This window comes from Trachinotus anak, unplaced genomic scaffold (assembly GCF_046630095.1).
Source record: "Trachinotus anak isolate AG129_WGS33_773 ecotype Australia unplaced genomic scaffold, CSIRO_AGI_Tana_v1 ptg000010l, whole genome shotgun sequence".
Taxonomy (NCBI): Eukaryota; Metazoa; Chordata; class Actinopteri; order Carangiformes; family Carangidae; genus Trachinotus; species Trachinotus anak.
Window position 1 is genome coordinate 29,226,160 of NW_027273861.1, and position 20,198 is coordinate 29,246,357.

The 20,198-nt window shown below is 44.0% G+C and overlaps 1 protein-coding gene and 1 long non-coding RNA gene across 2 annotated transcripts; one reads left to right on the forward strand and one right to left on the reverse strand.

Annotated features, from left to right (window-relative positions):
• Positions 1 to 1,126: 1,126 nt before the first annotated feature.
• Positions 1,127 to 2,780, reverse strand: LOC139626321 (uncharacterized). Its single transcript, XR_011692208.1, has 4 exons — positions 2,110 to 2,780; positions 1,798 to 1,833; positions 1,622 to 1,684; positions 1,127 to 1,444 (listed from the first exon to the last, which is right to left on the reverse strand). It is a non-coding gene; the product is annotated as an uncharacterized lncRNA (long non-coding RNA).
• A 3,283-nt stretch (positions 2,781 to 6,063) lies between these two features.
• Positions 6,064 to 18,523, forward strand: thop1 (thimet oligopeptidase 1). Its single transcript, XM_071486620.1, has 14 exons — positions 6,064 to 6,181; positions 8,441 to 8,647; positions 10,670 to 10,818; positions 11,007 to 11,114; positions 12,469 to 12,571; positions 12,650 to 12,807; positions 13,261 to 13,396; positions 14,163 to 14,305; positions 15,074 to 15,297; positions 15,508 to 15,709; positions 16,279 to 16,465; positions 17,160 to 17,288; positions 17,674 to 17,810; positions 18,205 to 18,523. Exons 1-14 carry the CDS (start codon positions 6,169 to 6,171, stop codon positions 18,364 to 18,366), a joined length of 2,058 nt encoding a protein of 685 aa, XP_071342721.1. The 5' UTR covers positions 6,064 to 6,168; the 3' UTR covers positions 18,367 to 18,523.
• Positions 18,524 to 20,198: the final 1,675 nt, after the last annotated feature.

The following is a 20,198-nucleotide window of genomic DNA, read 5'->3' on the forward strand; positions in this document are numbered from 1 at the left end:
GGTAGAGAGGGGGTCTGCCTCCCGAACCCACACTGGGAGCTGGTTCCACAGGAGAGGAGCCTGATAGCTGAAGGCTCTGCCCCCCATTCTGCTCTTACAAACTCTGGGAACCACAAGTTGACCTGCATTTAGAAAGCGAAGTGTCCTATTGGGAAAATAGGGAAGTATAAGCTCTCCAAGGTACGATGGTGCCTGGCCATTAATGGCTTTGTAGGTGAGGAGGAGGATTTTAAATTCTATCCTGGATTTTACAGGGAGCCAATGCAGAGAGGCTAACACAGGAGAGATGTGATCTTGTTTCCTAGTTCCTGTCAGTACTCGTGCTGCCGCATTCTGGATCAGTTGGAGGCTTTTTACTGAATTTTTGGGACATCCTGACAATAAAGAGTTACAGTAGTCCAGTCTTGAGGTAACAAATGCATGAACTAGCTTTATACTGTATATTGTCTTTATACTGTTATATAAAGACAAAAACATCTATGGGCTGTTTAGAGTTACCAGTTAACCTAATCTGTGTGCTGTGGTAGGAGGCGGGGGGAGCCAGAAAAACCCATGCTGGTATGAGGAGGTCATACTCTGTCAGTTTGTGTTCTCCTTTCTTTGACCCCAGGAGATTCACCACCTCAAATTCATCCAAGTAAAACTGAAGTTGGACGGTGTTTTTTTGACAAACCAAAAGGGTTACTCTTGCAGATATCACCATTAGTAAAGTCTTGAAGTACATCATCATCATCATCGCTAAGGTCAACAGCTCTCTTTAACATTACCCAGACGTCTTAATTTTCAGCAACTCTCTGTAAAATGTTAAGAGGGATTTACAGAAATGTGGCCCTGCTATCTTGATCTTCACCTTTTAAATGGATCTTATTTCACTCCCAGTTCATGACAGCAATATTGTCCCAGCATCCACTCAGTGTTTATGGCTCTGATACGTTCCTCGAAAACTTTTGTCTGGCGTTCACTTAAATCATCATCATCATCATCATCATCAACACTGATGTTGATCCTCTGGAGGTGAAACCTCATTGTGAGTTCGATATGAAGAAAAGCAAAGGCAGCTGTTACGATTCAAACTATATCCTCAGGCTTGGACCCCTGAGCAGATTCAGACACGGACAACTGGGTATTATGATGAAAGATGGTTTAATGTTTGAACGCAACAGTTCTGAGAGGTCTGAGTCCTTTTATGTGGAGGCAAGACTTGGTAGCCGGGGAATCCAGCAGGTGAGTGGCGTGGCAGGTAATGGCGGCGGAGTGAGGAGGCAGAGGGAGAGTCGGGGTTGCAGGAGCAGGATTGTCTCACAGCAGCAGCAGGTAGCAGCACTGGAGCAGGAAAACTCAGGAAAAGCTTGAACTCAAGGGACTAGAACGGCCTGGAGTGTTAGCACAAACCAAGCAGAACAATCTGGCAGAGACGGGTGGTCAACCGGGGTTTTTCCATTGGCTTGATGAGGAAGGAAACACACATGAACAGAAAGACACAAGGAGACACTGGGGAAAAAGCCCAGCCAGCTGTAACAACAGGTTTCATACATCTACTGATACCACATGTTAATAAAAAACATTAGCTCATGTGCAAAGGAAGTTTGTTGTACACAGGGCAGTTAAAAAAAGTTGGAACCTTCCATTAATCTCTAGCCAATGTACAACATCCTCGACAGTCCATTTAGACACATCAGCCACGCTAGGAACACACAGAAAAGTATATAAATAATTGGAAATAAAGTTAATTTTGACAGTCTGTTACATATTTACAACAGTTAAACCATGTTTGTAAAATCACTGGAGATTTTGTACTTATCTGACAGTGTCCCGGAGTGGTAATCCATTTTTCTGTGGAAAAAAAAATGGAAAGGACTCATTTTAAAATGTAGTGTAAATGACAAAGCTGTTTAAGTTTACTGCATGTCAAAGTCAAGTATGAAGCCACTTGAAATAAGTCAAAAGTGAAGTGTTAATTCTCCACAGTGAGTGGGAGTGAGTGAGTGGACAAGTGGACAATCCAAACACAGTCCAGCAAAGAAGAGAAGTGGCAGAAACAGAAGCTGGTAAGTTAGCCGCTGTTCATGCTAACCTTGGCTATGTAGCTGTGAGATGGACCACACTTACGGCTGGATGATACAGCAATAAAAAGACTCCCAGGCAGGTTTGATGTGTAACAGATGAGGCCTTTTATTCTTCCATCTAAGCAAATGACTATCACCCAGCATCAGACCAGCAACGCCCACGCTGTTAAAATGGCGCCTTCTTATACTGTGTTTCGGCTCATGACCTCGGCAGACTCCACTCACAGGGATCCACTGCCTGCTCACATATTAACACATTCTTTCCTTTTCCTATAATTATACACGCATCCTCACACCCCTATATACATATTAATTTCTTCCATTACCAGTAAAAAAAACCCCACTAAACCACATCACATTTACCACAATAAAATACACAAATCTAAACCACCCCACACCAGTTTACACTTGGTTATCCCTGGAACTATAAAACATGGGGTCCGTTGTCTGGGGAAGCCTTTTGCCCGAACACCCTGAAGACAAAGAGACTGGTGAGTAGTTAACACACTTTATAATCTCCCTCCTTTCACCTTCAACACTTATAGAACATAATACACATTACATCAACCATTACACTTCTTTTAGCTTAGCTCCAAGCTCATTGTTTTATCCATTAAAACATGGCTGCACATTTACTCCCATGTCCCTCTCTTTCAGGTGGCCCACACAGCACCTGCCAGCCAATCAAGATTAAAAAGGACTATACATATGGAGACAAATATTCCATCAATCAATAGTGCAAAGTCTAGCCATACAAATGTACAAAATGCAATGTGATCAAATGTATTGTGCAAATCTTCAATAAAGTGCTGTTGCTCCTATTAAAGTGCTTGTGCAATTATTGAAGTGCATGTGTTTCCCTGCCTGAACAGTCTAAAGTGCCTACTGCCATATTTATGAAGCGCTTCTCATCACAGTAGCAATAACAAAAACGTACATATAGCACCTTTAAATATGGAGATAATAACACATTTTCAGACAGCCGCTCCTGGAAGACATTCATAATGTTGTCAAACCCCGGCTCCGTACTCAGCAGGTAGTGGGTGTTAGATGTGTTCAGGACATGTGTGAAAACCAGATCTTGACTCTTGATCTTGACTCTTATCAGTGAAGCTCCTCTGTAGCGACAAAGAGCTCCGTTATCAGCTCTGTAATCAGCTGATAACGGAGCTGACTGTCAACATTACTTCCACATAAAAAGAAGATGGAAAGAGAATGAAAATCAAAAGCCATGATCATCCGATAAGTCTGATGACCAGCTGCTGAGTGATGTGACCACTTAGTTTAGTTTCTTTAACTTCAATCAGCAAAGTGATTCATAAATTCATAAACTGCCTCTGAACTGGCACCTTCTGCCTCTGCCTAACAGCTCCTGCTGCAGCATCAGGCTGCTGTACGACGGTTCAGCTCGCACACATTTGTCACAGTCAAAAAACTATAATCTCATTCAAACTACCAGAATGTGCAATGGCCTTTAACACAACCAACCCCACACACAGTGAAAACCTGCAAAAACCCGATTGCGTAGGTGCGCTTCACGTCACGGGTGTGAACGCACCAAACAGCTGACAAACATCCTGCGGTGAATCCATGATGCGTGAGTGAAGATGTTGACTACACTGATGAAGCACGTTGTGAAAAGAGTCTCTGAGTCACTAAATACGCAGGATCTGGCACCGGCATACTCCTCAATCATGGCTCTTCCGAGCTTCGTCCACACACTAACCCACCTGTTCAGTCAGTCATTTCAGTCAGGTCAGCAGCAATACTCAGGTAGACTGTGGCGTTTAAATGATGCTCAGTTGGTACTAACAGGCCCAAAGTGTGCCAAAAAAATATCCCCCACACCATTACACCACCACCATCGAGACTCATCAGACCAGGCAACATTTTTCCAGTCTTCTATTGTCTAGTTTTGTTGAGTCAGTGTGAACTGTAGCCTCAGTCTCCTGTTCGTAGCTGACAGGAGTGGCCCCCGGTGAGGTCTTCTGCTGCTGTAGAACATCTGCTTCAAGGTTCGATGTGTTGTGTGTTCAGAGATGCTGACCTTGGTTGTAACCAGTGGTTATTTGAGTCACTGTTGCCTTCCTATCAGCTCGAAGCAGTCTGGCCGTTCTCCTCTGACCTCTGGCATCAACAAGGTATTTTCTCCCAGAGAACTGCTGCTCACTGGATATTTTCTCTGTCGGACCAGTCTCTGTAAACCCTAGAGATGGTTGAGCTGGAAAATCCCAGTAGATCATCAGTTTTTTAAATACTCAGACCAGCCAACAAACAGACCACGTTCAAAGTCACTGAAATGCATTGAGTTGCTGCCATGTGATTGGCTGATTAGATATTTGCATTAATGAGCTATTGAACAGGTGTACCTAATAAAATGGCTAATCAGTGTGTGTGTGTGTGTGTAAAGACATTTTAGCTTTATGGCTGTCATAATAGGCCTACCACTTTCACATTTGTGAAAACTCTTTGAAAATACAAAAGAAAAAAAAGACATTTCACTGCTTTTTGTTCACTTTGGAGCAGGTGCAGCTAACTGGCACTTCATCCATCGCAGGCTCAAAAGCAGCGCTGCACCTCAGTGGGGTGTCTTTAGTCAGCCTGCATCCACTGAGAGATATCGCATGGATTATTTCCCTTTCCTGTGTTATTAATAGGCCTGATTCTCACGCCCTCATGCCATGCTTTCTGTCATCAGGTTGAAAACAATCTGACTGTCTTCTATATACAGAGTGAACAACAGGCACAGCACCATCTTCTGGAAACTACAAAAAATGAGTCATCTGATGAATTCAGATGTATGCAAATGTGAAAAATAATTCTACAGTAATTGTGGCATTTGCAAATTTGTAGGATTTCAAGATCAGGAAATCCTTACACACTGATTTTTTAGATATTCTTCGATTACTGTTTTAAAGAGACCACTGGACAAACAGTTTAAATCATGTTAACTAAGCACTGAACACGCTGCACTTCCTGCTGTCTGCCTCCGTGGGGCAACTGTATAATGTTTTTTTGTTGTTTTTTTAACTTAAAAACTGTCAAAATTAACGCCTTATTCATTGAGATTAATTTCGGCCACTTTCTCAGGCACAACATAGATCATATGTTTGTTGTTAACACAATTTATCTTGGCGCATACCAGATGGTGATTATGTAAGTTGAGCCTTGATTTTTAAATAAAGCTGCACTTTACGAGTTTCTCTTTGAAACAAGTTCTGTGTAGTTCTGTGTTAGGATGCTATTACACAGTGGTGTTTGAAATATACAACCTCTGTGATTACTCATTAATTTGGTGATTTATTTTACATTTAAACATGGCCTAGAAGACGCTTTAGACTTTAGAGGAAAAATAAACTTTTAATTGCGATTAATTCATTTCAAAATGTGCGATTAATTAATAAATTTCTTTAAATAGATTGACAGCCCTAGTTTAAATGAGGTTGGACAAGAGATGAGGCCAGACCAAATAAGACAGGATAGGATACAATGAGATGAGATGGCCTGTATTTAATATATATATTTATATATCATTATTATTATTACATTTGTATTATTTATCTTTCTTTTAAAAATATATATCTGTTATTGCAGTTTCTTTGCAGCTTTCTTTTCTCTGCACTGCTGCTGTAACACTGAATCTTCGCCGCTGTGGGACTAATAAAGGCTATCTTATCTTATCTTATCTTATCTTATCTTATCTTATTTAAATATATAGGATACATTGCAGACCTGTACAGCTTTACATCGTACATCCTGCTGGAAATCCATTAGAAGATAAGTAAAGACAAGATAAGATGAAATGAGACGAGACAGGAGCTGGAGATGAAAAAGGTCGACAGGAGCGATCAAGTAAGCAGAAAACAACATAAAATAATAAAAGATAAAACAATAAATCTAAATTAAAAAGCTCTCGTCATTGTACATAAATGTGCTTTCTGTGTCTCGCTGTAATTCTTCACTTGTTAATTTACTGTAATATGTAGTCCTCCATTAGTTTTATTTTGAAGTGTCCGGCCGGAAGTGGTTCCTTCAGTATCCGCTGTGACCCCGCCGCTCCGCCACTGAAGCACATTAACGACCTGCACGCTATCTGAGAACCATGGGGCCGACAGGTGAGGGACATTCTGATGGTTTTCATGAAACTGACTGACGTGAGAGTGAGATAATGTATGTGATGTGCTGGTTTTCTTTCTGCCTGTGTGATAATTTACAGTGAATTCGCGTTATCGTTATCTAAGCTAACGTTAGCTAGCTGCGGTGCTCCGGGCTATCGCTACCTGAGCCAGGTGACTGAAATTCACCTGAAGAGTAACGTCGCCACCGGCGCACCGGATGGCAACCAGGAGAAAGCCGGCGTGGGGTTCAAACTGCGGCTCGTTTCTCTCCGGTTCTGGCTGGATTCAGTCCTGTTTCGTAGCCTGTTAGCTCGCCGTGCTTATTCACCGAGCTAACGGGCGGCTGAGCGGTGTGAGGCTCGGTAACCTGCGCTTCATCCCCGGCGCTGTCATCAGCTAAAGTCCAGCTAACGACTCACCGCTTCCGATTCCCCAGCGGAGGGGAAGGTTAAGGGAAACCGAGCCGATTCTCTGTTTTTGCTGTTTTCACTATTTCAGCTACAGACTTAACGCTGTCCGAGCCTCATGCTCTCACTGTGAAAAAGCAAACAAGGGACATTTCTCTACTTTTTCACGAGTAGATTACATCAGAGCCGCTCCACATCGAAAACCTCTGTTTGGCGGTGTCACACCGTGTATTTAAAGTGTATAATACAATATAAAATATTGCACTGCAAATCCTTCATTTGGTCTCACAACCAACTGAGTCATACACAGTGTTTGCTGTCACTCTCACCTGTTGCTTCATACTTAGCTGGCTGTTCCACGCTCCTCCTCTCCTCCTCTCCTCCTCTCCTCCTACAGCTCCTCTCCTCCTCTCCTCCTACAGCTCCTCTCCTCCTACAGCTCCTCTCCTCCTCTCCTCCTACAGCTCCTCTCCTCCTCTCCTCCTACAGCTCCTCTCCTCCTACAGCTCCTCTCCTCCTCTCCTCCTACAGCTCCTCTCCTCCTACAGCTCCTCTCCTCCTCTTCCCCCTCCTCTCCTCCTCTCCTCCTACAGTTCCTCTCCTCCTCTCCTCCTACAGTTCCTCTCCTCCTACAGCTCCTCTCCAGTGGCCTTGATTGAAGCCTGGAAATGCACTAAACAAATTAGCCGTATAGTTAATCGCTCCATGTTGGTTTTCTTAAGTTTGTAGATACTTTGTTTGGCTGACACCTCTGGTCCAGACTGTTAAATTACTTGTTGAGCAGTGAAGCCAGATGGGAAATGCAGGAGGAGAGAGTAGGGGAATGACAAACAGCAGTGGTCTGGCTGGTTGGGAGTCGCTGCTCAGGTCATTTGAGCCCATGTGGTATGTGCCCCTGATTATTCAGCTATCATGTCGCTCCTGGTCCAGACTCTTTTTAATCTTTGTAAATATTTTTTTCCAATATTCATGTGAACTGAATGAGCAAACATCCAGCATCAGATTATCCACCTGCAGGAGCAGTCACATTGACTCACAGCTATGCTAACTGTCCTCTCTGCAGTGGAAAGCCAACAGCAGTCGTTCCTCCCATGCATGATCATGTTTCGGTTCAGAGTGTACACAGAGAGGTCGTCTTCCTTCAAAAGAATGAATCTCCTCGGCGACTGAACTGAACCGAGACACTTCCTGAAACGATCTGTTCGTTTCTCAGTTCAGTTGAACTCGGGTGTGAGTGAACCTGCCGAGACTCACTCACTCACTGAGTGATTCAAGTGATTGATTGTTCGCAGGGATACACATGCAGGCAATTCTTTTCTCAGAGCTAACGGCTAATGTTGCTGGTAGTTAGCTCAAGATAATCAGTGGTCTAATTTTTCACCTGGTTAGATTCACAAGGCCACATGGACACAAACACACGCCTTCAAGACCTCCCCATTAAACAGAAACTTAACTTTGGCCTTACTTTTACTAACTTGTACTTCTACTAACTTTTGCCTAATTTTACTTAGTAAAATTTTGAAGACAGGACTTTGACTTGAGCAAAGTATTTTAACAGAGTGGTAGTAAAAGATATGAGTTCTCCTTCCTCTGCTGACCTGTCCTGTCTTGTCCTTTCCCATCCTTCCTTGTCAGAATCAGAAACAGTTTTTTCCCAAGCAGGTTTTCACAGTAGTTTGCCTTTGTGTTGTGGTGCATAACAGTCACAAATATGTGGAGTAAGAGAAGCAACATGTACCACAGCATGTGAAATAGAAATGTGTCATAAAAATATCCATATTTTAAAGTGATAAAGTGTAATATTCCACGGTGTCCTGTCCCCACCTGTCCTGCGGTCTTGTCGTCCCAGGTGAGGTGGTGTTTGGCAGTCTGGTGCCAGTCTGCTCGGAGAACCGGCTGCGTTGGGACGTGAGCCCCGAGCAGATCCAGCAGCTCTCTGACGAGCTCATCACCAACACCAAGGCGGTGTACGACCGCGTCGGATCGCTGGACATCGACAGCGTCACCTTCGAGAACACGCTGAAGGCCCTTGCTGACGTGGAGGTTGAGTACACCGGTGAGTGTCAACAAGGCTTTTCAACGTTGTCCCACATTGTTCAGTGTCTTTAAGTCTGAGTGTTTTCACAGAAGAAAGATTGATGCTGAGTTTCATTTACCTCGGGACGATCTGAGTTGAACACGTTACAGTGTGGACGGGTGATTTAATGAGACACAAATAAGACAGCAGTGGGTTAAAAAGTAAATTTAATTCACAAATGGTAAATGTTTCTGTTCGTGGCAGCGGCTGTCAGGGGACATCACACACTTATAAACTAACAGAGTGATTGCTGTGACAGTGGATTGTTTTGCTAGAGGCTGTTCAGTCCTTCTTTGTGATTACAGTCATTGTAGCCACATCATCCCTGTTGCACTACCATCATGCTTTCATGTTTTATCTGGTATGATTGTGACAAAAATTCATATGTTTAGGATAAAAATTTAAAAAAAAAACCACACAATTTTAACTTGGTGAACCTGCAGAAACCCTGATAGAGCTCAACTTTGTATTGACCAGCTGCACTTGAATCATCAGTGGCTGTGATGATGAGGTTAAAACCTTGTTAAAGCAGCTTCATGGGGTAAACTCTTGTATGCAGTATTTTGTCTGTGCTAGGCTCCTGTAAGGTTGGATCTCTTCATTAGTTATCATGGGCCTGAGGTTTAACTCCAAAATGATCTGGTTAACCCACTAATCCTGCTCTGTGAGACAGATCCCAGGATCCCTGTTTTCTTGGCGGTGTGTTCAAGGACACTCTGATATCTGACTTTTGATAATCTGCTGGTGAGAATGCTGTTGCTAGAAATTGAAACTCAGAGGATAGACAAAGCAAACTGGACGCTGTGATAATGTAACTTAAATTAGAAAGGCAGCAAACAGTTTCAACCTAAAAAACAACAACAAAAAATTTAAAAGGTTTCACTTATTGTAAATTTTGAACGTTTTCAGAGACAAAAACTGACAAATCAAATGACTGAGACTGACATAAAACTCAGGTGCCAAAGTCCAAGCTTCTTATAGCAGGTGAAACAATGTCACAGGCTCATTTTAATTAACCTTCCAGATATTTCTGTGCAGCTGACAGAGAATGAACCTGAACGTACAGAGGGCAAATAGCATGAACCTGACAGCACGGGCAGGTCGGGTGTCCATTGTGAGCTGTGCAGTGAAACTCTGAGTCAGCAGAAACAGTCAGTAAAGGTAAAGACACATCAGCAGTTTGCAGAGAAAGCAGCTGAACAAGCTGCAGCGGCTACAATGGACTCAGAGGCTTTGTTGGGAGGAAAACACCTCCAACAGAGAAAGAGTTTTACTACAGCTCCCTGGTTGTATCATCAGATCACAAACTGTCATCGGTGTAAAAGATTTGACTTGACAAAATAACGAGTCAAAGTAAAGCTGTCAGTACAAGATATCAAAATGACATGATGCTAAATAGAAATAACAAGACACTAAAGCATAAATATGACACAGTAAAATGAAATCACGTGGTGAAAAATTGAAATAATTAAATGCTGCATTAAAGTTTAGAGAAAATAAGATGAAATTACGAGTCACTAAATTGAAACTGAGAGTAAATAATTCAAATTTTTGACTAATGACTGTAGATAAAGATGGATGACATCACAGCTCCCTGTGATGTCGAAGTGGAGCCCAAACATTTCGTTCACCCCCTGGCGGCTGGCTGCAGTACAGGTCATAAACCCCGCCCACTCCACGTTAGCAGATGCAACATGAGCCAGACTAAAAAAAATCTGAGCACATGTTAAATACATTTTTCTCAGAGATGCTTTCTGTCATTTTAGGTTGTTCTTATCACTCTGATTTATGTTCAGGCGTCGTTCCGTTTTAATTTGTTACCTGATGCTAGAAAAACGGGTGTGACGTCATGATCGACAAAAATAGAAGTGATTTAATCACAAATAAAAATATAATAAAAATAGATGCAGTTCTAGTCAACTTGGATTATTTTGAATTAGATGTTCCATCTCTTCTAACTGCCCCGCCCCTCTCACACATAACCCCGCCCCTGTGCCTCAGTCCAGAGGAACATGCTGGACTTCCCGCAGCACGTGTCCCCATGTAAGGAGGTCCGAGCGGCGAGCACCGAGGCCGACAAACGTCTGTCAGAGTTCGACGTGGAGATGAGCATGAGGGAGGACGTCTACCAGAGGATCGTCGCTCTGGAGGTGAGCTGGAGGACACAGAGCAGACCTCACAGTACTGCTGACCAATCAGCAGACAGATCGATACGGAGGTGATATGATGATTGATGAGTCTGTCAGCCATCCTAGTCTCCTGCCTTGGTTTATATCCACTCTGACACTTAAAGCTGTCAAATGTTCCTCGTTCTCACTGAGTGTTTCTCTCTGTGCAGAAGAAGGTCGACGCTGGAAGCCTCACTGCAGAGTCGAAGCGTTACATGGAGCGACTGATCAAACTGGGGAAGAGAAACGGCCTCCACCTGCCCAAAGAGACACAAGAGGTGACCACTGCTTCTTCATGCAGGAGAGGTTCACTTCTCCTTCAGTAGTACTTTATATATAGTATATAGTATAATATTTGTGCAGAGTCTTACTGTGGATCTGCTGTGGGCTGGATTTAAAAACCTCTCTTCAGCCCCACAATGAACAAAATCTGCAGCTTTGAGAAACAGCAGAATGTGGCAGCTCTCCTCCCAACACCTGCTCCAACCAGCCCCCGTTTGTCCGTGGGAGTCACTGACTTCAGTCGATAAACTAACATCAGTTCTTATCCGCCATCTTTGCTGGTGACGTCTAGACTCACGTCACTGAATTGCACACTCCTTTTGGCTCCAGTTGGTGCTGTCACAGCCAATCAGAGTGACTGAATCAGAGGCCTGGCTGTCAGTCGCTTGTCTACCCAAACGAACTGAGCTCAGAGCAAGGAGAAGTCGCTCTGAGTTTATTGTTTAACAGACAGAGACACGTGACCAGTCAGATGTTCGGAGCTGAGAAGAAGCAAAAAAAGCAACAACAATACAACTTTCTGTGTTGAGGTTTAAAATAAGGAAAAATTCAAGGTCTGTTCTACTGTACACAAGTCTTATTGAGTGACATGTAGTTAGCTGAGTTTGTGCAACACAAACAAACTTTTAAAAATGACAACTTCATAAGGCAAAACACAAAAGTATGAAAAACGGAAACGTGTTCATGTGGGCCTCAGAGGGTTAACATGAAATATGTTAACAGCACCGTTCAGCTCCAGTTTAATCCAGAAAACCTGTGGATCAGCTCAGCGTTGGAGCGTTTCCTTTCATTTCCTTTGCATAAGAACATGAAACAGACGATTCTCCTCATGAGTGTGAAGCTTTTCGCCACAGGCTGACTGTGCATTCAAGTTAATTTAATTGACATCATTGAGAGAAACTGTTTTCTGGGATCATTGTTCTGCTGCTGATCGGTGTCTTAAAGATAAAAGGTGGAGAGAAAAACGGGTCAAATCCTCTCATCGCTGTAGATTTAACTTTATATTGCAGAATCACTATAAATTGCAACATAGGAACATTTCTTTAAAATCAGTCAGAGGTCTGGTGCTTCATCACATTCATACACAACTCTGCAAAAACCTGCAAATCCAATATCTCCATAAATCAGTTCTGTTCGTTGGTTTGAAACTTTGCCCTCAATGGTTGAATTAAACCAGGGATCATAGAGGAGCAGCTGCCACAGCAAACGTTACATCAAAATCTCAGACCTGTCAAATTTCTGTTGTCTCACAGTCTTTCATCATATGGCCCACCCCTGTTTTCAGATCTGACCCTCAGGGCTGGTTTCACTCTCTTTGTCTTCTCCTCCTCCTCCACTCTGCTGTAACAGGAGATCAAAACCATCAAGAAGAAGCTGAGCAACCTGTGCATCGACTTCAACAAGAACCTGAACGAGGACACCACCAGTCTGTCCTTCACCAGAGACGAGCTGGGTGAGTCTGCCGCTCCGTGGACCTTTGAGTCGTCACACCTGGTCTTCCTCTTTGTGTATTAAGACCTGTTGGTTTCAGGCGGCCTCCCCGAGGACTTCCTGAGCTCTCTGGAGAAAGACGGAGAGAAGCTGAAGGTCACTCTCAAGTATCCTCATTACTTCCCCACCATGAAGAAATGCTTTGTCCCAGAAACTCGCAGGAAGCTGGAGGAGGCCTTCAACTCCCGCTGCAAAGAGGTGAGGCGGGAAAACGGCCTCTGACTCAACTGTGTTTACTGGTTTCTCTCCAACAGTCAGGACGCTCTGAGGGAAATCTTCAGGATATTATGAGTCATAATGTTCCGAGGAAAAAGTGGTTGTTAGTTATAATTAGATCAGATTACATCTGGAGGTCAAACCTTTTCTGAAATTCCACATTAGAAATAATCAGTCAGTTAATTTATCAGCTGATTGAGAGAAAATTAAACTTCCTAATTTTAAAATCTTCTAATTCCCAAGATGTTTTCCATCATTGCATTGTTTGTGATGAAACAATCATGTTTCACTGTTTACTGATTTTTTTATGGAAAATCATGTGTCGGTCAATAGCAGCTGTTAGCAGAGAGCTCCTCAAGGAAGCTGGTTTAATTTAAAGGATTATTCTGGTTTATTACAACTTATTCTTTGTCTTCCTGTCCTGTGTGTTTCCAGGAGAACTCGGCCATCCTGAAGGAGCTGGTGGAGCTCCGCGCTCAGAAAAGCTCTCTGCTCGGCTTCACCACACACGCCGACTTCGTCCTGGAGATGAACATGGCCAAGTCTGGAAAGAAGGTGGCCAACTTCCTGGGTGAGTCCCGCAGAGCAGACTCACCGATGTGGAGATTTTATTTGATTTTGTCTAAGTGCTGTTTATGCTGTGTCAGGACTGAGTCGGTGAGATGTGTTGCTGTGTTTAAAATAACAGCAGTTTTCACACCATGGTTCTTGGAAGACGTTGATAGTATCGACCTCAGCTCTTCATGACAAGCGACAAGTGAAATGTGTCTGGCTCTTCTGTCACCTCCACACCGCTGACCAATCACAGAGGGAGCTGGTGCAGATGTCAGCTACATCAGCAACACTCTTGAGTGTCTCCGTGGTTTCTGTTCACGTTGTTCAAAACAGGAAGTGCACAAGGAAGCTGTCCAGTTTGTGTTCAGGGATGATCAGGCCCTAATCTGCCCCCCAGTGAAGGCACCTGTTAGTCAGATCCACACAAAGTACACTAGTCAGTATGAGAGCAATGACGCTGACTCCTCCCTCCTCTTGTTTATGATCTGTGAAACTGAAATACTGTGAATGGATAATTTACACGTTCACAGTCGTCCACAGGGAGCGTCTCCTGTGTTCAGACAACTTACTCATCTGTTAGTGTCACCTGATACCACTTGAAACAAACCAGTGAAGTCACTGAAGAACAAGAAGCTGCTGATGTTTTCTGCCGTTTGGAAACAGGTAGTGTTTTATTTCTGCTGCGAGGCGTCGGGACGTCAGACACAGTCTCCCTCTGCAGGTGAGTCCCAGGCAGGTGTCCCCCCCCTGACTCCCGCCTCTCGCTCTCTGTCGTCTTTCAGAGGAGCTGGCCTGTAAGCTGAAGCCTCTGGGTGATGAAGAGCGGGCGGTCATCCTCAAACTGAAGGAGAAGGAGTGTCAGAAAAGAGGCCTGCCCTTCACTGGGGAGCTGCACGCCTGGGACACCCGCTACTTCATGACCCAGGTAAGAGCAGCACACCTGGGAAGAACAGCCCCTCCACCAGAAGACAAACCACAGCCTGACTCCTCTTGCTGCTACTTGTTCATTTTATTTATGGATCTGAAAAACACAGAGAGAACATCAGACACAGACACTTCACATGGAAAATTATACAATAAAACAAACTGAACAAACATTCATTTCCAGTGAGTCAAATTTCACAGCTGCTGTTTCTCCATCCTGAGATCTACACACAACAATCTTCATGTTCTAAAATCATCACCAACAACCTGAGTTTTATTCATTTTATTCTGCATCAGCTGCAGATTCTCCCTAAATTTAACTGTCAAACCAAAATATCAAACATTGTTGCACATAATTTAGTTTTCTTTGGTTTGATTCTGATTTAACATGCACATAACATTTTGTTGTTATTATTGTATTTGGATTAATATGATTAATTTAAATTAACACTTGATTGTATATAAATTTATTCTTTACTGAGTAATGAAGGTTTACCACCAGTGTAACGTCTTAATAACACGTCAGGTTACAGACGCTGATTTAATTTAATCAGATTCTGTTCATGTAGAAACTTTTTACAAATAAATCCTCATTCTCATATTTTTGGAACATGTTAATTAGATTTTTGTAGATTGACAGGACAGAGACAGAAACAGTGTTTTTCAGAAATGTGACACATGTCGCAGAATAATATTAGAGCTTAAATCAGGCACTGATAGTTTCTAATTTTAAAATCCTCCTCCCACCTTCCCACCCCCTCCCCCCCAGGTGGAGGAGACTCAGTACGCCGTGGACCAGAACCTGTTGAAGGAGTACTTCCCCATGGAGGTGGTGACTCAGGGTCTGCTGGACATCTACCAGGAGCTGCTCGGTCTGTCCTTCGAGTTGGTGCACGGAGCCGCCGTCTGGCATCCTGACGTCAGCCTGTACTGTGTGAAGGACCGCAGCAGTGGGCAGGTGGTTGGCCAGTTCTACCTGGACCTCTACCCCAGGTGAGCGCTCACACAGTGGGACTGTTAACTAGTCAGCAGTGTTTTTATTAATACACTTGGTCCTGAATCCAGGAGGAGGGAAAATATAACTGAAGTCCAACATGTCAGATAGAAACAAGAACTCACCTCCTCTAGACAACCATTACTGTCGGCTCTGTCTGAACGTCCCCAGCTGTCCTCAGTGTCTCCTCTCCCACCTGTCCTCTGCAGGGAGGGGAAGTACGGTCACGCCGCCTGTTTCGGCCTCCAGCCCGGCTGCCTGCTGCCCGACGGCACGCGCCAGATGTCGGTGGCGGCCATGGTGGCCAACTTCAGCAAGCCGACGGCCGACGCTCCATCTCTCCTGCAGCACGACGAGGTGGAGACTTACTTCCACGAGTTCGGCCACGTCATGCACCAACTCTGCGCCGAGGTCAGTGGAGAAATCAGAGGCTTCAGCACTCGCTCAAAAGTTTAAAATCCTAGGCTCCAGTCCGACATCCAGAGGCCAGAAACACAACTCGCTGTGTGTGTGTGGAGAGTAGTTTGTATCAGAAAGAATGGGACCTCATTTCTAAGCTTTTAATCATCTGTAGGTGAGAGCAGCTTCAGTTCTGTCATGAAGATCCAGAGCGTGTCTGAATGATGCGTCAGGTCTGTGTCACTGTGTTAAATCAGTAAAATAAAGCTCAAATTTCAGCTTCAGAATCACACAGAAAAACACTTCAGAAAAACACACAACATGGTCTGGTTCTTGTGATCATTTTCATCAGCAGGTGGAGTCGTTGCTCCACCTGTCACATGTTCACGTTTCTTTTGAAGACTTTCCAAAGGTCGATCAAAAGGCCCAGAAATGTTTGATTTGAGGTTCAGTATTGACGGTGAAGTTTTACAGGCCTCAGGCACCTGATGTGTGTTCAGTGTAGTTTCACACAGCTGCAGTTCAAAGGTCAAGAAACAGCCATTTTTGAGACGATGAGTCATATCAATGTGTGTTTGCAGGCGGACTACGCCATGTTCAGCGGGACTCACGTGGAGCGGGACTTTGTGGAGGCTCCGTCTCAGATGTTGGAGAACTGGGTTTGGGAGAAGGAGCCTCTGCAGAGGATGTCAAAACACTACAAGACCGGCAGCAGCATCCCCGACGAGCTGCTCGACAAACTCATCAAGTCCCGCCTTGCCAACACCGGTACATACTACTACTGCAGTACCACGAGTACTACACAGGATACACAACCACTGTAGTACTGACCGTGGATGTACTCAGTTGTTCTGTGGTAGCCTATTAGAAATTGGGATAATTTCATATATTGACATATATGTCCAGCCCATACAAATATGTATGTTTATGTATATCTGCTTATATTGTTGACATATGTTATATTAATGTATATCATCACAAAGCCTGTTAATATATGTTGATATTATAAACAAAAGAGTCCAAAAGTCTGTGACCACTTTCTCAGAATGTGAAGAGACATTAATGAAACATTAATTAGAAAAACATATAAGCAGAAGTTTGTTGTTTTAATAAACTTGCAAATATAGATTAAATAATAATTGCTGGGTTTACAGAGAAGTAACTGGAGGGGTGCTCAGAGAGCAGACCTGTGTCAAACAACATGCACCAAACCTGAGAGAAAAAAATTCAAATTCATCATAAACGATCTGGATCAAGGTTCTTCTCTGGTCCACGATCCTCCCTCCACCAAGTTCAGTGCAAATCGGTTCAGTACTTGTTGTGTAATTCTGCAGACAAACAAGCACATGAGAACACAACCTGCTGGACTGAGGTGATAATTGTGGAGCGATGCGTGTGTGATCCTGCAGAAGGTGGATTTAGCTCAGTGTTGTTTCCTGTGGTGACTGTGACTCTCCTGCAGGTCTGTTTAACCTGAGGCAGATCGTTCTGGCTAAAGTGGATCAGGCTCTTCACACCAGGAACGGACTGGACCCTGCAGAGGAGTACGGCCGCCTCTGTCAGGAGGTGCTGGGAATCCCCTCTTCAGCAGGTCACACCTTGAATGATTTTATTTGAATTCACACTTCATTCACAGGGGTCATGTACAGAAACACCACTTTCACCACACAGCCAGAGATTCTTCGTCTCTGCTCAGCTGTAACCTGCTGACTCAGTTTGTGAACAGGTTCCCAGGAATCAGTGGTGCATGAGCACTTCAGATGATGTAGTAAACACAAGCACTGAACCTGAGCATCAACATACAGACACACAGCCACACATCCTGTCCTGTTGCGCTGAAATCAAACAACGCTTCCTGCTTTTTAACACCAGAGGAGGTTTGAATGAGGATTTCTCAGTTGATGTGTTTTTATAGTGGTGTTTTATGAGTCGATGCACTTTTCCTCTTTTATGAACCGTTCCTTTGTGTCCCGCAGGAACCAACATGCCAGCGACCTTCGGGCACCTGGCCGGCGGTTACGACGCTCAGTACTACGGTTACCTGTGGAGCGAGGTGTTCTCTATGGACATGTTCTTCGCTCGCTTCAAACAGGAGGGAATCATGAACCCCAAGGTCAGATCTGAGAACAGGCTGAGTCTGGGCAGAGATCCAGCTGCTGCTCCAGCTGCTGCTCCAGTTGCATTCACATTAACTGGAAACAGACAAGAAATAACAAAAGACTGGTCTAAAATAGAATAATATTGCTATATAATATAAAACTGTACAGAACTGAGAGATACAAGTTCCTCAGAGGAACTTGGTGGATGGACTCTGAGAGCCAGTTCCGCTTTGAATCCAGGTAAAATACCTGGTTTCTTTAAGCCAACAAATCACTGGACCTGTCAGCTTACTGTGAACCCGCCTGTTAGCAGCTACGTTTAGCTTGAGGATGTCTCATGAACTCAGCTCCTGGATTTCAGAGTAGATGTTGACTGATTGTGTTTCTGTCTCCTGATTGGTCCTCCAGGTGGGTCTGGACTACAGGAAGTTCATCCTGCGTCCGGGTGGCTCTGAGGACGCCTCAGAGATGCTGAGGAAGTTCCTCGGGCGGGAGCCCAAACAGGAAGCATTCCTGCTGAGCAAAGGACTAACAGTGGAGCAGAACGCCAGCACACCGTGTCCCTGCTGACCAATCACAGCAGCTGGCTCTGCCCCACCCCCCACCCCCTTCCCCCCAGGATTGGCTCACAGAGAACAACGAACTGAGGAGGTTTTCTAGAAAAAAAACAGTAAAATGTTCCTCAACGTGGAAAAAACCGACCCATAAATAAAATGATTTGAGGTGATTTCTGTGTGTATGAATAACTGACGTTACATGAAAACACAACATGGTGATTAACAGTGGAGCCACAGGCTGAACATGTGATTCTGACCCAGAGGGGGTCGTTTCTGTTCCTGAAATTTTTATTTTATTTTCCCATTTAATTTGGCGAGAACAGAAAATATAAAAGCCGTCATACAGGTAACAGACTCCACAAACAGCCCCTTAACAAAAGAAACAAGATAAAAACTGTGAAGTCACAGCTGAAAACAAACGCACAGTCGACATGAAGCCATCTCAAAAACCATCTCAGTGTAGTTTTACATCTCCTCTCTCAGGCTTCTCTCTGGAGCTCTAGTGACAACAGGTCAGTCAGCCAATCAGAAGAGAGGATCTGAGCCAATCAGAAGACAGGCTCTGAGCTTCCACAGACAGGTTTCACACAGACTGATGAGAGTGTGAAGAGCTGGTTAGTGCCAGGGATGATGTTTCCCAGCTGGATGATGTAACGTCCTCAGAGATCTGCAGGTCAACAGCTCTGCTTTAAAAAAACAGCCTGGAGGTAAAACTGCAGAACAAACATCAGAGCAGGTTTAACATGATCACAAACAATCTGTTGGCTGCTGCTTCTCTTCTTAGAGCAACAAAACACTGTTTCTACATGTTTGAGTCAGTGAAGTGCAAAGAGCATAAACTTGACTTCCTGGTAGTCAACCAGGTGTAATGCAACACAATTTAATTCTATTAAACGACTTCTTCCCCAGCAGCCGACGGCTCGGTACGGTCTGTGGAGGAAATCCTGTACGACTCTGATTTTTCATAGTTTATATTGATTTTAATGGATGAAACTTTTGTCTAGTCAGACGATGTGTCAACAAAATGCTTAATGGCTTCATTTGTGTCAACACAGTGATGTAGTTCTTCATGTGAACTAAGGCCCCAGTATCAGATTCATGAGTTTGCAGCTGAACATTTACAATGAGGAAACTGTCGAGGTTTATCACCTGAACTCTTTAGAAGCCACAGAGACGAGCTCTGAAAGCTGCTCCTGCAGCTGCATGAGGACAAACCTCAGTTTTTGAGTTTTCACATGAAAATCCTGTTACAGACTCCCCTCTGATGAGAATCAAGTGTTTAAACTTGAGTGAAATAATCAGTCGACACCATGACTGAGTGTTTCCACCTTGAACCAGTGACAGTCTCATAAACACAGATTCAGGGATTCATACGTCACAGAACCTCAGGAACCAATCCTGTCAACTGGTGAGGACAGGGGGCGGGGCTAAGTACACCTGAAACCTTGTCAGTACAGAGAGCCAGCATTAGCACAACTGCTAACACTGTGTCAGCCACTGCCAGTTAAATAAAAGATGCTAACCACGCTAACGGTTCTGATCCGTCTGCTAGTCTCTGATTCTGGTCTCAACAGACTCCTCATCTGAGTCTGGGTCTGACTGAGGCTCCAACATGAGGCTGAGTCTCTGATGTTTCCTCCTCTAACATCTTCATCCTCTCTGCTCTTTCACCTGGACACCTGGAGCCAGCAGGTGGTGGGCGGGGCCAAGGCCTGGTCCAGGTGTCTCAACCAGGAAGTCAGAGCAGATGAGCTTCAGACCAGTTTTTATGTGAAAACATGTTCAACTAAATATGAATCGTAGCAGAGGATTTTTATTGAGTTTAAAACACGTCTGGAGGAACTT

What these genes read in the sequence shown, in the direction of transcription:
- thop1 (XM_071486620.1), top strand. An exon ending in CTTCACCAGAGACGAGCTGG is followed by an intron (nt 12,572 to 12,649) that starts GTGAGTCTGCCG and finishes TGTTGGTTTCAG; the next exon opens with GCGGCCTCCCCGAGGACTTC. An exon ending in CCCGCTACTTCATGACCCAG is followed by an intron (nt 14,306 to 15,073) that starts GTAAGAGCAGCA and finishes CCTCCCCCCCAG; the next exon opens with GTGGAGGAGACTCAGTACGC.